At 40.8% G+C, this 15,239-nt stretch overlaps 1 protein-coding gene across 10 annotated transcripts in view; it reads right to left on the bottom strand.

Moving 5' to 3' along the window:
- PABIR2 (PABIR family member 2) overlaps positions 1-13,834 on the bottom strand; it is a 30,123-nt gene extending 16,289 nt beyond the window's left edge. The window contains exons 1-9 of one of the 10 annotated variants that reach the window (XM_045583503.1): positions 12,772-13,832; positions 10,495-10,585; positions 6,407-6,463; positions 6,071-6,114; positions 5,932-5,986; positions 5,583-5,684; positions 3,602-3,684; positions 2,050-2,111; positions 602-646 (exon numbers count right to left, since the gene is read on the bottom strand). In XM_045583503.1, the coding sequence (XP_045439459.1) occupies positions 609-646; positions 2,050-2,111; positions 3,602-3,684; positions 5,583-5,684; positions 5,932-5,986; positions 6,071-6,114; positions 6,407-6,463; positions 10,495-10,585; positions 12,772-12,869 (630 nt within the window). In that variant the 5' untranslated portion in view covers positions 12,870-13,832 and the 3' untranslated portion in view covers positions 602-608. Of the gene's footprint in view, positions 1-601; positions 647-2,049; positions 2,115-3,601; positions 3,685-5,582; positions 5,685-5,931; positions 5,987-6,070; positions 6,115-6,406; positions 6,464-10,494; positions 10,586-12,771 lie in introns of all 10 variants that reach the window. The other 9 variants (XM_036443359.2, XM_036443361.2, XM_036443363.2 and 6 more) reach the window with 9 other exon arrangements.
- Positions 13,835-15,239: the final 1,405 nt, after the last annotated feature.

The following is a 15,239-nucleotide window of genomic DNA, read 5'->3' as shown; positions in this document are numbered from 1 at the left end:
GCAGAAGGCAGCTGATCAATGTTTCTCTCTCATCGATGTTTCTAACTCTCTATCCATCTCCCTTACTCTCTGTAAAAAATCAATAAAATATATTTTTTAAAAAGTTTGCTGTAAAACAGTATGTCATGTCACACTGCTAAACATCTCACATTTGCCCTGTGTCTTGATTGCATAATTTTTTCTTGTGCTTGATTTGATCTCATGCTGTTTTGTAGAGCATCATGCAGTACAGACTTGTACACTAGGAGCAATAGGCTGTACCATATGGCCTAGATGTGTATGTAAGTGCACACTATAATGTGTATACAATGATGGAATCAGCTGATGACAAATTCTCAGAACATATCTCCACTGGTAAGGGATACAGGACTGTATAAGTTTGAAAGCACATTTTTAAGTGAAAGCAATCATTAACCAATTCATAAAATTGGTATACTGGCTATCTCAATCCTATAGATTTTTCTCAGAACTGGTAATAGAAAAACTTTGCATCCAAGTAACAGTGGTTAACATTTTGCCACCAGGAGTGCAAACACTAAACCCTAAATTAGACAGAAAAGGCCCTTTTCCAAATAAGTTATGAAATAAAACATGCAAATACTTTTGTTTTAAAGTTCTTTATCTGGAAATGGAAGCTCCATTTGAGTTTTAAATGGAATATTAAAGAAACTTTTAGTCGTGGGCCTATCTATACTCCAGTAGGAAAATTAATAACTGTGAACTTAAACCTTTACAAGATTCTTATGAGGAAAAAAGATCAAGTAAAAACAAATACAACATTCAATTTTTCCCCATTTATCAATTAATTTATATTATCTTTCCTCTGGAGCTATTCTGAATATGACTAAAATTGAAAAAAAGGTTGTATTTTATTTATTTTTCCATCCTTTAATATGCAGTTTTTAGAAGCTGCCTCCTGGCTTTCAACACCTCATTAGCAAAACACGTTTTAGCAAAGAATTCCTCCATCTGCTGGTATATGTTGGAATAGCTTTGAAATTAAAAAAACAATTCCACCAATTTCCTGCAACAAATTTAAAATTAATGAGGACAACAATAATAGCTTTACTGTCCCTATGTTAATTTCATGTACTAGCTCTTGGGAAGCTTCTTAAGATTATAAATAATTCCTTAAAGAATTAAGAAAAAAACTATTGGTTTATAAAATAAAATTTATTCTCTAATACAAATATTGTCAGTGTATCAGGTTCTATTTTCCAGAACATACCATCTTTAATTTTATGTTGTCTGAAATACAGCACTTTTTGAATCTGTATATGAGTCTATCACTGGAAATTTTTCACCGAAACCAGCAAGTATCTGTTTACCTACCCGTGAGGAGAGTTGATTTGTTTACTGGCCCTGAAGCTGATCTGCACAAAGAAACCACTTACTGAATTGCTTTTTTAAATTATTGCTAAAACTCTTGTTTAAAATGACATCCAACACTTGTGATCATGTGGTCATATCCCCAGGAATAATGACTAAAATGAATAATGTTAAATTTCTTTGCCTCTTTTTAATAGACTCCATCAGGTGCCCATAAACATCTAAAACTAGCATTGAGTAAGATCATTTTAGTTTAGTGCTTTGTGATTCAAAATAAGGTAATTAAGAGAGCACCCCAATTACAGCAAAAATCCTATAGACTTGAATATGAGGCAATTCTCTCTGCCAAGGTGTAATTTGGTGGTGGCTTATATTTGAGAATACAGCTTGTTTATAGACCTATTTACTATGACATAAGTATACATTTCTGCAACATATCAATTTGCATCTCTTTTCTATTCAGATCACCAAGAGGCAAAATTTTGGAATATATATTGATAATATAAATATATTAATAAGACTCAGTTATGAAGTATAAAAAAAGATGGGTAATATCAAATAACTAATTTACAAATTATAGAATTAGTAAAGCATACATGGGGAAGAGTAATGCATGTTTCTTTAGGAAAAAGGAGTCCTGTCTTGAAACAAATTTCAGGCAGAAATTCTAATTTGTAATTCAAGTTTGACTAGGTTTAATATCAGAAATGTGATGCTTACCTTTTCTTTTAACAGGACCAAGAGCATTGGGTCGAATGCATTTGACTGGGCTCTGACTCCTCCTGCTTCAAAGAACAAACACGATGATGTGAAGTACTTCTAAGATGCAAGAAACATTTAAACCCACCAAATAAGTCAATAAAATTAGTATTCATATAGGAAGAAATATAAAATGCCTGTGTTCTAGAGGTTGAGTAAATGAAATGCTAATATATGATCTGAACTGGCATATGACAATCTGGAATAACACGGTATTTTAATCGTTCTAGAATACCAAATACCCACAGCAGTTTCTTTAAAAATATAATAAACCTTATTACAAAGTTATTTGTGTCCAGCCAGCATGGCTCAGGAGGTCAGTTTGATTTCAGGTCAGGGCATATGCTTGGGATGTGGGCTCGATCCCAGTGTGGGACATGCAGGAAGCAGCTGATCAATGATTCTCATCATTGATGTTTTTCTCTCTTCCTCTCCCTTCCTCTCTTTGAAATCAATAAAAATATTTTTAAAAATATATGCACTGGTGAGGATTTTTTTAAAAGTTGCCTTGTTGTTGTTTCCCAATGATCAGAGCATTGGTCCATGCCCCAAATGGTTGCAGATTCAATTCCAGGTCAAGGGCACATACCTGGGTTGCAGATTAGATCCCAGGCTCCAGTTGAGTATATGAGGGAGCCAACCAATTGATGTGTCTTTCCTTTTTAGAATATATTTTTATTGATTTCAGAGAAGGTAGGGGGGAAAGATAGAAACATCAATGATGAGAGAAAATCATTGATAGGCTGCCCCCTGTATACCCCTTACTGGGGACTGAGCCCACAACCTGGGCATGTGCCCTGACTAGGGAATTGAACCAAGACCTCCTGGTTCATAGGTTAACCAAATACTTAGACACACCAATCAGACCCGTGTACCTTTTCAAATGGTGTCTCTCTCTCTCTCTCTCTCTCTCTCTCTCTCTCCCTCCCTCCCTCCCTCCCTCCCTCCCCTCTCTCTCTCTCTCTCCCTCCCTCCCTCTCTCTCTCTCTCTCTCTCTCTCTCTCTCTCTCTCTCTCTCCCTCCCTCCCTATCCCTATCCCTATCCCTATCCCTATCCCTATCCCTATCCCTATCCCTATCTCAATTTCTATCTCTCTATCTCCTCCCCTAACCTTGCCTCTCCCTTCCACTCTCTCTAAGAATCAATGGAAAAATATAGCCTTTGGTGAGGATTAACAAAAAAAAAACAACAAAAAATAAAAAACAACCAAAAATGTTATTTGGATTTGACTGCTCTATAATCTTAAACTTTTTCTTTATAGAAGACATATCATCAAACACCCACATGCAGGTACTCTGAATATAAATTGGCATTAAGTCTCAAAAAATGCATGTGGTAAAATGTTAATGGTAGAATATAGGTAATCAGTACTTGGATGTTCACTGAGCAATTCTTTCAATTTTGCTTTGTTTGAAAATTTCCATAATAAGATGTCAGGAGGGGGTAAGTTCTTCAGAGAAACAATTTCAGTAAGTAGCATTTCACTCACATATAAAAAGCAGGTTTACCTACCTGGAGAAATGTCTCGGACTAGTAGTGGGACTTGGTGGTAGCCCACTGCTGCTCAACATTTGTAAGGTTGGTGAATAAGATTGCTAGAAAAACATATTTAATATTAAAATAGTTAGTTCTAATGCTCCAGTTTTCAAAAGATTCTTCTCAAAATGTCAGAAACAATATATTTAGAATTGTTTAGTTGTCTATGCATTGCTCTCATATATGAATGAGAATATATCTGAATATATTATAATTTTTCCCAAATTACTATCACAGGTTTTGATTTTTCTTCCAGTCAATGAGTTTTCTAAAAGTGAAACAATTTTTTAAAAAATATTTGTTTTATTGATTTCAGAGGAAGAGAAAGGGAGAGATAGAAACAATAATGAGAAAGAATCATTGATCAGCTGCCTCCTGCACGCTCCCTACTGGGGCTTGAGCCCAAAACCCAGACATGTGTCCTTGATCAGAATCGAACCCGGGATCCTTCAGTCCGAAGGTCAAAGTTCTATCCACTGAGCCAAACCGTCTAGGGCTAAAAGCAATATGATATCTCTCTATCTCTGTCACATGTCTCTGTGCCTCCATCTGTTTGTCTCCCCCCCACCCCTGTATATCTCTGTTCCTCTTGTCTCTGACTTCCTATCTTTATAGATGCCTTTCTGCCCCAGGGCTCAATCTTGCCCTCTGTGCCCCTGCCTCCTCCTTTCTCTCTGATTATCTCTTCTGTTGTGTTTCAATCCCATCTCTGTCTCTCTCCAAGTCTTCATCTCCCTCTCTGTGTTTCTCTCTCTCTCTTATTTTAAAAAAATATATTTTATTGATTTTTTACAGAGAGGAAGAGAGAGGAATAGAGAATTAGAAACATCGATGAGAGAGAATCATCGATCAGCTGCCTCTTGCACACCCCCCACTGGGGATGTGCCCGCAACCAAGGTACATGCCCCGGACCGGAATCGAACCCGGGACCTTTCAGTCTGCAGACCGACACTCTACCACTGAGCCAAACCGGTTTCGGCTGTGTTTCTATCTCTTGGCCCCCATGTCTCCTCATTGGTCTTTCTGCATACCTCCCCTTATCACAATGCTCAGGCTCAAGGCCCTAGATGGAAAGACTTTACACCACTGTGTCTGCAAGCACAGGATCATGGCTGCTTCTGGGACTTCTCATCATTCCTGGACCCTGGGCCTGCCTGCCCGGCAGCCGTCAATTATCTGCCCAGCCTGCTAAGGATTCCCACTCATCCCTATGGGGTTCTAAGGAACCAGGTACTGGAACAAACTCCACCCTGGTACAGACACTGTGCTACCACTGAGTGAGGATGTCCTGCCACTGAAGGCTTGGTGGGCCATACGCTGCTTTCCTAAGGAACTTGGGCAAGGAGAAACTGAGGTGCCCCTGTCTGATCACTTCAACTCTTTCCCCAAGAGGGTGTTCTTCTTAACATCTGACTGAAAGCCCTCTTGCTGTGGCTTCATCTGCCCTCCATCTCTGTAACTCAGCTTCTTCCTAGAGCAAAAGCTCCAGTTGGGCAGAGATGGTTGGGCACACTGCTCCCCAGGGGAAAGCACTAAGGAGGTGACCCCTGGAGGGTGGGCACTGACCACAGCCATATCCAGGATGAGGGAGAGGAGGTTGAGATTTAGGGGAGCCAGCAGAGGTTAGGGGTTGCCACCACCTAGGTCCTGGCAGCAGAAAGAAATAAAAAGTGCAGCCGAAACCGGTTTGGCTCAGTGTATAGAGCGTCAGCCTGCAGGCCAAAAGGTCCCAGGTTCTATTCCAGTCAAGGGCATGTATCTGGGTTGTGGGAACATCCCCAGTAGGGGGTGTGCAAGAGGGAACTGATCAATGTTTCTAGCTTTCTATGCCTCTCTCTTCCTCTCTGTAAAAAAATCAATAAAATATATTTAAAAAAATAAAAAGTGCGTGTGTGTGTTTTAGAGAGTAAACAGCTCAGTGTGTGAAAGAGAGTTAATATATTGTCCATGAGCCTACCTTTCCAAGTCCTCTGGTGGGTGATGGTGCCGGAGAAACTGGAGTGAAGTCAATCCTTTTAGGAGAATATAATTTCTCTGGCTTCTCAAAATCACTATCACTCTGTGAATATAAAGTGTTATTTCCTCATAATACACAATTCAGCACATCACAGCTATTTGTTGCTACTTAAACATGCCTATATTTTTAGAGTACAAATATATAGACTCTAAAAAGTTGCAATATAATATTCTGGTAGAAAAGCAGAGGTCAAAACTGAATATGAGTATATGAAAAAATTAATAAAGCTAATGAACAATACAAAGGTTTCTGTAAATTAAAAACACGCAAGCAAATGTGAAAACTTTACCAGGCTCAAGCTCTCATCCCATGACTGGCTCATCTGCATGGCTGCTTGCACTTCCCTAAAATAAACAAAAATGAAAGGCCATCAGTGCTCAGAAACAAGACGCGCACAATGCTGTGTCCCATTCTTGTGAAGCGCTAACCTTTCATGGGCAGTGTCTCTGTTCATGATATCCGTGCCTTCCTCCTGCAAAGACAAACCTGTGCTGAAAACATAATATTTATCCACCCAGTTCTTTATTGCGAAGAAAAGAAAAAAGACTTTTCTACCTTATTTGACATAATCACAGTATAGCAGAAATAACATTCTAAGACTGTCACTCACACCACATCTGTATTTTATTTGAACCTGCAGGAGATTTTTAATCTGTCTACAACAAAGCAGTAGCAGCGTACTGCATTTTTTATATCTAAGTCTTCAAAATGAAAATAAAATCAATTCAGAAAATTGTAGACCTGCACTAGAAAGTAAAATTTACCTTTTTGATTTGATACAGTCTGCTACTAGAAATCCCATTAGATGACGATGACAGCAACTGGAAAGAAAAGTAAACATTTACTATTTTCTGAATCACAAAGCGGCAATCTACTGTCAGTACCAGTGTATGACCTCTTCCTAGATAATTTTTCATATTCTTCTTAGAAATCTAGCTCTTTAAATTACTGAACATTAATGCACTAGAGGCAGTACATTCAGTCTTTAGAAAGTACACCAGGTGTCCAACCTCAAGGCACCATCTGTCGCTAGACAGGCACTTACTTTAACGCTTTTCCCAAATGAATGCAGAGCTGTGTACATTTATATATACAAAAAAAGACTCCAGGCCTTGGAAATATCCATTACCCCACTAATCTAAAATAAGGAACTATATAAGAAGGGAAAGAAAATACTGATTTTATTCATTTTTATTAGCACTTTGCCAATGGACAAAGTAAGACTAAGAAGCTTAGTATGATGTTGTGACTATGATTTAAGTTTATAAAAAACACTTTAAAACTTCAAGATTTTGTTTCCATGACCTAAATCAAATCTAAAATTTGATCACTAATGCTATCACCACAAACCTTAGTAGTTAAGAAAAATCAATGTGGAAGGCAAAGTACATTTTTAAAATAGCTGCTGCTTTCCCTTAGATCACCATTTTTTAATAACACAAAGATGGAATGTTTTGTGGAGGGCAAATTATGTTCCTTCAAAATAATCACAATCTGATTACAAAATGTAAGATAAAATTCATATAAATGGACCTTAGGGTTCTAATAGCCATAATATAAATAACTACTATTTATTCCCTAGTGAAATACAAATGAAATTATAATACTATATAAAAGTAAATAAGACAATTATCCTGTTACAGGAGGCCCTAACCTATTAAAACTTATTAAAAATACTATTGTAGTGAGGATTATAAAATGGTCATAAACTGCTTTAAGCAAAAGGTAATTCAGGTAAGTTTTTTTATGCCTAGCCAGCATTGCTCAGTGGTTGAGCATCATCCTATGAACCAGTAGGTCATGGTTTGATTCCTGGTCAGGGCACATGCCTGGGTTACGGGCTCAATCCCCAGTGTGGGGCGTGCTGGAGGCAGCCTATCAATAATTCTCTCTCATCATTTATGTTTCTCTCTCTCTCTCTCTCTCTCTCTCTCTCTCTCTCTCTCTGTCCCTCTCTCCCTCCCTCCCTCCCTCCCTCCCTCTCCCTTCCTCTCTGAAATCAATTAAAATAAAGTTATTCACTAAAATATGATTTTACCTCAAAATATATCTCTTCATTACCCACCCCTGTCTTTAATTTTTACCTCTTCTAGGCTTTGAAAATAAAAACTTTACCAGTACAATTCTTTTAAAAAGTACTTTGCCATTATGAAAGCAATAAATGTTTACTGGTGAACTCTTAATAAGGTCATTTGAAAAACATTAAGCTACTAGGCAAGTAAATGAGACAAGAAAGACTCTAACAGGATAATATAAAGGAGAGCATAAATGTGTCCATCAGACAACAAAGGAAACCCCAAAGGCAGTGAAATAATCAGGACAGACAAAATGAGGGTTACCAAGCCTGATTGTGAAGAAAGTCAGAAATGTAAACGCTGAATTTATATGATGTACAACTTGTAAATTTAACACAGAACTGAGTAGACTTGAAAGAGGGGCAAAGGAGCAAAGCCATGTCTAGTCCCAGATATAAGAGTGAAGTATAAGCTGAGAAAAAAAAAAGCCAAGAACTTCAAGGAGGTCTGGTTAATGATAAGTCAAGCAAAGAGCTCAAGTGGAATAAGAGCCCCTGACTTTGGCAATAAGTGGGCGTTGGTGACTTTTGCAAGAACAGATATTTTATGGAGTTGTGGTAGGAATGATGAGATTACAAACTGACCCAATAGTTAACAAGAAATTCGGAGACAAGGAATTAGAGGCAGTGGAGTATAGATTAAGCTTTGAAAAGCTCCCAGAGGAGAAGAAAAAAGGAAGGAGAAAATAGGTAAGTTTGTTTTTCATATATTAGAGGTGTGAGTCGGGAGAAGGTAGAAGAAAAGGGCCAGTGAGGAAGAGACTGAAGACACGAGACAGAGAGAAGATGACTGACCAAGCACAGTGACAGGAGAGTCATAAAATATATGAACCATTAGGAGAAAACACCACATGTGAAGGTAAAGACGTTTTAAGGAGAAGAAAACTGACATGAATACAAGACAGGTGTCTGCCTTCTCTGTGAAATGAAAAGCATCATCTGACGAATGTGAAAGGTGGTGAGATAGGAAGCTTGTAGTTCGGGGGGAAAAAAAAGATTTAGAATATTGCTTTGGAAAAAGAGCACATTGAACCCAGCATACCCAGAAAGAATTTATCTTCTGTTTCTTCAAATGACCAATGCCACTCAATTTTCCCAAGGTAACACTCTCCCCTTGGTCATCAAGAAATAAAATTGCAGTGACTTTTGAGTCCTCCTTCTCCCTGCCTTTTTTATATCTAATCAGTTGTCAATCATGAAGATCTATCCAGGCTGGTGTGGCTCCATGGTTGAGCATCGACCCAAGAACCGGTGCTGCCAGAGCCTAGGGTGGGTATTTGTCAAGGAATAGTGAGAACTAAGCCTAGATAGAGCTGATAATTATCTTTATAACTTAGAAAAGAGAAAAGTGAAGTGTAGGAGAGGCAAATTCATTTTCCCTTCTTTGCTATGCTATTGATACAAGAACATTTTTCATATATACGGCAAAAATAAGTACTTATATTTTCCAGTATCCTCGGGGAATGTGGTGAGGAGAATCAAACCTCCAGACAGCTAACATTTTCCCCTTTAAGTATTTTTAGCACTTCAGATGGAAATCTTTCTTAAAAGTGTGATATTTTCCCCCTTGTTAAACAGATTATACCAAGCAGAATGGCATAGGAAGATCTCTATTCTAATCCCAGCTCTGCCACTTATTAATTGTGTGATTCTGAGCAAGTCCCTTATATCGGCTGAGTCTTAGCTGCTGCCTCTTTTAATTGGGAAAAACATTTTCTACCCTGCCTACTTCACTGGGGTTGCTATGAGATTAAATGTGTGAAAGTACTTTGTAACATGTAAAATGTCATACAAGAGTAGGTATTACTATAATTTAAGAAAAGGTGAAGACCCAGGTATCCTTAAAAACATATTATTTTACGGTTCTATGCCATTAACACTTCAGGATCCATTACCAGGTTCTTAGCTCTTATACTCAGCCATGTACTTTTTTTTTTTTTTTTTTTTTAAAGAAAACCTCTGTCTGCTTTTTAGTTTTCTCCTCTCTTCCTTTGCTAGCAGCTGTCAGTATACCTTTAACACAAATGTACCTCTTCTGATTTGCTGCTTCTCACACACTACTGGATTGGAAGCTTATTATAATTGTGCATAAATTTTAGATGATTCAGAGGTCAGAAAGGCTCTCCTATAAATAAACTGATGAACATTTGTGCACAGACTATGGAAATCTAGTTCAGCCATTTAGAGGTCTGTTTGCGTACATCTCAGATGTCTTCCAGAGCACTGCAGCTACAGCATAAGTGGGCTCCACATGTGAAGTGCTGCTATATAAAAACCTCATCATAATTTCTCCCAACACAACCAACTAATAAGGTGATCCCCAACAGCTCTGCCAATATAGAACAGTCACGATCAGCAACTCCACTAAGAATACAAATACACACATTTTCAAGGGGTCTTTCTTTGGATAAACAGCATTCACCAACAGAAATAAACACTCTGCCACCATTTTTGTGATTTTTTGCATCCTAGGACAAATTAAGACCACAGCTCTCAGTTATAATTAGAAATTAATCCTGACTTACCTCACAATCATGATGCAAGTAGTAGCCCAAAACAAAGAGCAATGTTTAAAAATACAAAGTTCCACAGCCAAGAAATATTTCTAACCAGGTCTTCTCTTGTGCACTGAAAGCTGAAATTGGCCACAGCATTAAGCAGCAAACAAGATAGGTAAGGAAATCTTTCTTTTGTAAATAATTGTGCATAGCACATAATTTTAAGAAAGAACTACATTTGAAAGTGTTTCCTACAACTAAAACCACTAAGCATACTTACTTCTATACTCACCAGGTTGTGACTGCTCATAATTGTTGCACTATTCCACCGAGTTCTAAGTGTGTAAGGCTGAAAAACCTGCGAAAGGTCACTAAAAAATAAAAATAAAATTATTAATGTCTTCTCATGTAAGATACCCTTCAACTATATTTGATGTCAATTCTGTAAATTAACAATGAAATCTTCAGTGGCTCCTCGTATCACAGAATGCATAAACTCCTCACCGTCCTCTTCAGAGCTTCCTCCTTGGTGTGGGGTGATTACAGGTTGGCGGAGATACTGATCTCCTAGGGGTGTTGGGGGGCAGCTAGGAGAGGTATGGGGCGGAGCTCCAGACTGGTTGCCTCCAGCTGCTTCTGCTTAGAACTCAAACCCCCCACTAGCCCCCCCTCCCCCCCGCTCAAAACCGGTTACCACCAGATTCAAACTAGCAGAGAAACTCGTCTGTTTATCCTAGAGGACCTACAATCAGTACTGTTTTCTGTGTGTGTGCTGTGACATGACAAGAACTGAGCCGTGTGAGCCCAATCAGAAACTCCCATTTGTGCCCTAAACACATGTTTTACTTTTGAGCCACACTGTCCCACTAAATAATCATACCTGGAGTTTTGCTCAGGTTGCCCCTTCTGAGCTGAATGCCCTCCTTCCCACTACCATCTGTCAAAGTCCTTCCTTTCCTTCAACATTCATTTCAAATGCCATGCCCTCCGTGAAGCCTGTTTATTCCACAAATCTAATGCAATCTTTCCCTCCTTTGAACTCAAAGAGCACAATGGGAAAGTAGATGTTTCCTCGAACACCCTCTTTACCTTTTATAAATGAAAACTATGTGTGTGTTTTAAATCCTTGGTGGAGGTGTTTTGGTCACCCTTGTACATTACCCTGCAGTGCCCAGCAGAGTGCCATGCCATTGTTAAGAGGCCAAGAAGGATTTTCAGGACTGGTGATATAGATATCACCCAATCCAGCTCGCCTGTGTTTTAAGTGAGAAAACAGAAATTCAAAGAGGCTAAGTGACTCATTCATAATCATAGCCAGTCAGGGAGAAAATTGGGACTAAGCCTGCTTTCCTCACTCACTCTGCTGTCATTATGCTACCTTTCAAGTAATTACTTAAATTGTGATTCAAAAAACAGTATGTTATTTCCACAGTAAACTAAATTCAGGTCAACAGGATTACCCTCGTCTCTAGCAATTGCTTGCCTACTAGATTTTAAAAGACAGCCAAAAAAGACCACTTTATTCCTATAGTGGCAAAAATAAATGCAAAACCGAGGACAGCAGTAGAAAAGCGTCATCATTCTATATCACCTGTAGTTTCAAACATTAATAAAAGAAAAAAAGTAAACCCGTCCCCCCTCCCCCCCGCAAATGAGGATATTATAATCAGTTTGCTAAACATTAATCTTTACCTTCCCTGCACTTGATTAATGTTTTTGGCAAACTCTACTCCTATCCCCTTTTTTGGACTAATTCCATTTCTACAGGGTCTCAAAAAACGGCTCTCTGCCTAAGATGAATTGTCTACTTATAAAAGTGAAATGTAATAGGTTCAGGAGGTCTGCTAACCTAACCTTCACTATCACAATGTTCCACCTTAAAATAGACCCACTGATGACTTATTCACATGAAAACACAAAACCCTGCCACGAAAATTCAACGGTGCACTCTTTCCATAGTTTTCTAAAACCCGTGTTTTCTCTGACCCAGGCTGCATGCTATCTCCTTCCTTCTTATTCACCGGAATGCATTTCAGGCAGTTTTAGAATCTGAAAACATTATGACAAATCTGAATCACTTAATATGACATGCACACATGATTTAATTTCAAGTTATTAGATAAACTGTGATTTAAAAAAAAAAAAAGTAAACTACTGTTAACCCCAGGGTTCCTCGACGTGGCTTAGAAATAGCAGCTCTTAGAGACAGGTGTCAAATTGCAAGTCTGGTTCCAGGGGCTTTGGTCTGACATTCAGTGGTGTAAATTAGGCACGGCAGGCAACCTGTTAGAAGAGCCAGAAGCTTCTTGTCGTTACTTTTAGAGTGAGCTAACAGAGCCGCAGGTAGAGAGAGCCCCGTGGTTCCCACACTGCCCGGAGTTTGCGGTCAAACTTTCACTCCACCGCGGGACCCCACCGTCAAGCACACAAGTCATCACCCCCTCAAGTTTGGAATGCCCCGAGGAGCTCCCAACTCTCACTTTAGGGAAGGAAGTCCGCCTGCAGGGGCTCCGGGAGCCCCTGAACCCTATCGTCCATCCTCCCCAACCCTGCTCACCTGAGCCCACGAATCAGGGGAGCGCTGCTGGATCTCCTCAGGGTGCCCCCAAGAGATGTGCCATGCTCAGAGTCCAGCTCCATTTTCTCCTGGGCCATACCAGAGACTTGCAGCCAGGCACAGCGGAACAGTGCTCAGCTCCTGGCGCTTAGCTATGGACTCACGGCAGGACTGAGCTGCTGGGGACTGGCAGCTGGGGGCGGGGGCTAAGGGGCGGAGGCTTGGGGGCGGGGGCTAAGGGGCGGAGAAAAGCGGCAGGGAAGGAGGATGAGGATGAGGAGGGATGATGATAGATAGATCCAGGGAGGGAAGGAGAATGGGAAGGTTGTAACGGAGGGTGACAGTATAAAGGGAGAAAGAATAAAGAGGGGTGGAAGGAGGATGGAAAGGAGAAAACGGGAGGAGAAAGGACAGATTGAAACCAGTGTAAAAAGCGGAGGAAGGAGGGAATTGAAAGATAGGGGGGAGAAGGGGGGCAGGGTCGGGGGAAGGAAGAGGAGCGGGGGGGTGGGGGAGAAGGGGGAGGAAAAGGACAATGTATGGGGGAGAAAGAAGGAAAGAGGGCAGGGGAAAAGAGTAGGAGGGAGAGGAAACTAGGCAGCAGCGGAACTCATGCTATCTTTTGGCCGAGGACCTCAAGCGGGGGCCAGGCTACAGCCTCTGCAGCTGCCCCGCCGGCGCTATCACCAAGGAGCTGACACTAGGGCAGGACCCAATCGGGTGGCCTTGGCAGCTGCAGCTCCCCGTGCTTAGGGACGGGGTCCAGCCCCCCATGCTATGGGACCCTGTCCCAGAGGCTCCTCAGCCTTGTTTTCGGTACTTCTCTCCCTACCCCCCTTGCAACCTGGAGAACAGGTGGGGGGTTCAGCCCCTCAGCCGCCACCACGGGCGCCCGATCGTCCTCTCTTTGTTTCTAACGGTTCAGGGAATCCCTCGGTGCCAAGACCAAAAACTACAACCTGCCTGCTTTTGCTCCTCCCACGCTTCGGAAGCGGGAACCTCCTCGGAGCCAGGTCTTCCGCATTCGGGCACCCATCGGGTCCTGCGCACGCGCCCGGCAACCGCGCCCATGGTCCCACGGGCACAGAGCATGCGTGGGAGCCCCGCCCCCGCCAACCTCCCCCGAAGGGGAGGAGCGTTTCCTGGGGGTCCCCGGCGCTTTCCAAGTTGGTATTGGCCAGGGAAACCTAGCGCCCGATTTTGAATAGAACCAATAAGTTAGAGACACTGGAGCAATATGTTTCTGGAAGAGTTTGAGCCAATTATTCAAGGGAAACAGAAACGTGCGGCTTCTGCGTTATGTCCTTCCCAATTTGGATGCTCTGATGTCCGCTATCCCCGCTCATTTCTTAAAGCCTTGTATTTTGTTGGTCTTCGTCAGGAGCGGCAGATCTTGTTTTCAGAAGATGTATTTGGATGCACTAGACTAAAGGGAAGTGAAAAAACAAAAGCAATGGTGTAAAAACAAAGACTCTGACAAGCATTCATAGCGAGAAGCACTCCTGTCCCGTTTTACAAGCGCTGTTAACTTCAAAGATGTCAGGGAAAGCCCTGAAGAGCAAGTAGCATAAGTGTTTTACTTTCTAGGATTTATGGAGACCCTGGAAATTATTTGGCATGTGTGAGACCTGAAATTATTCTATTTTACAAACACCTACACAGCCATTACTGTGCTTGGCACTATTCTAAGAACTTTTGAGATACTAAATCCTTTGTTAACGTAAAGAAACCATTGAAACCTGTAAAGAATTTTTGTGAGTTTATTTGAGCCAAACTGTCGACATATACAGGGAAGCAGTGCCTCAACCATCTGAGATAATGCTCCGGAGAAATGGCGGGTCTGCATATATACATAGCAATGAAAGGAGGGACTTTAGGTGGGTTACAGGAAATCCACTGGTGATAGATTAAGGAGGTGGAATAAAACAAAGCGAGGGGGGGGGGGACCCTGGGATTGGATCAAAAGTAAAATGATGAACACATAATTAGGTGGCTGCAGGAACAATTAACATGATAATGAAGGAATGTGTGGTATCTGTCCTGGCACCCAGCACATTGGGTTGTGCCCCAGGGGGTCCAGAAAAAGGGAAGTTACAAGTTACCCAGACATTTCAAGGGTACTAATACGTTATTATAGATGCAAAAAAACAGGCTCAGTTAAGGTAAAGGTTGACCTTGTCAGTGAAGATACCAACCTAGAACAGTAACTGCCCACCATAACTTCTTTTACTTAAAGTTTAATTTCAGCCCATCCTTTGTGGTTACTTTAGGTTTCTGAGTTTGCAAGGCTGCTATGCAGGCCTCCCCTGAGCTTATCAGGTCAGCATGTGTCCCCTTTCATCCACACATTTAATCCTCACCAATTGAATGACCCTGAGAGAAAGATGATCATTGTATTGTTTTAATCATACATATCTAGAAAGTACAAAGTTGGTTACAAAATTTAGCAAAACTAATTTTACTTGGCC

The sequence above is a fragment of the Pipistrellus kuhlii genome, unplaced genomic scaffold (genome assembly GCF_014108245.1).
Source record: "Pipistrellus kuhlii isolate mPipKuh1 unplaced genomic scaffold, mPipKuh1.p scaffold_m20_p_19, whole genome shotgun sequence".
Classification (NCBI taxonomy): domain Eukaryota; kingdom Metazoa; phylum Chordata; class Mammalia; order Chiroptera; family Vespertilionidae; genus Pipistrellus; species Pipistrellus kuhlii.
This window is presented reverse-complemented; position numbering and strand designations above follow the sequence as displayed.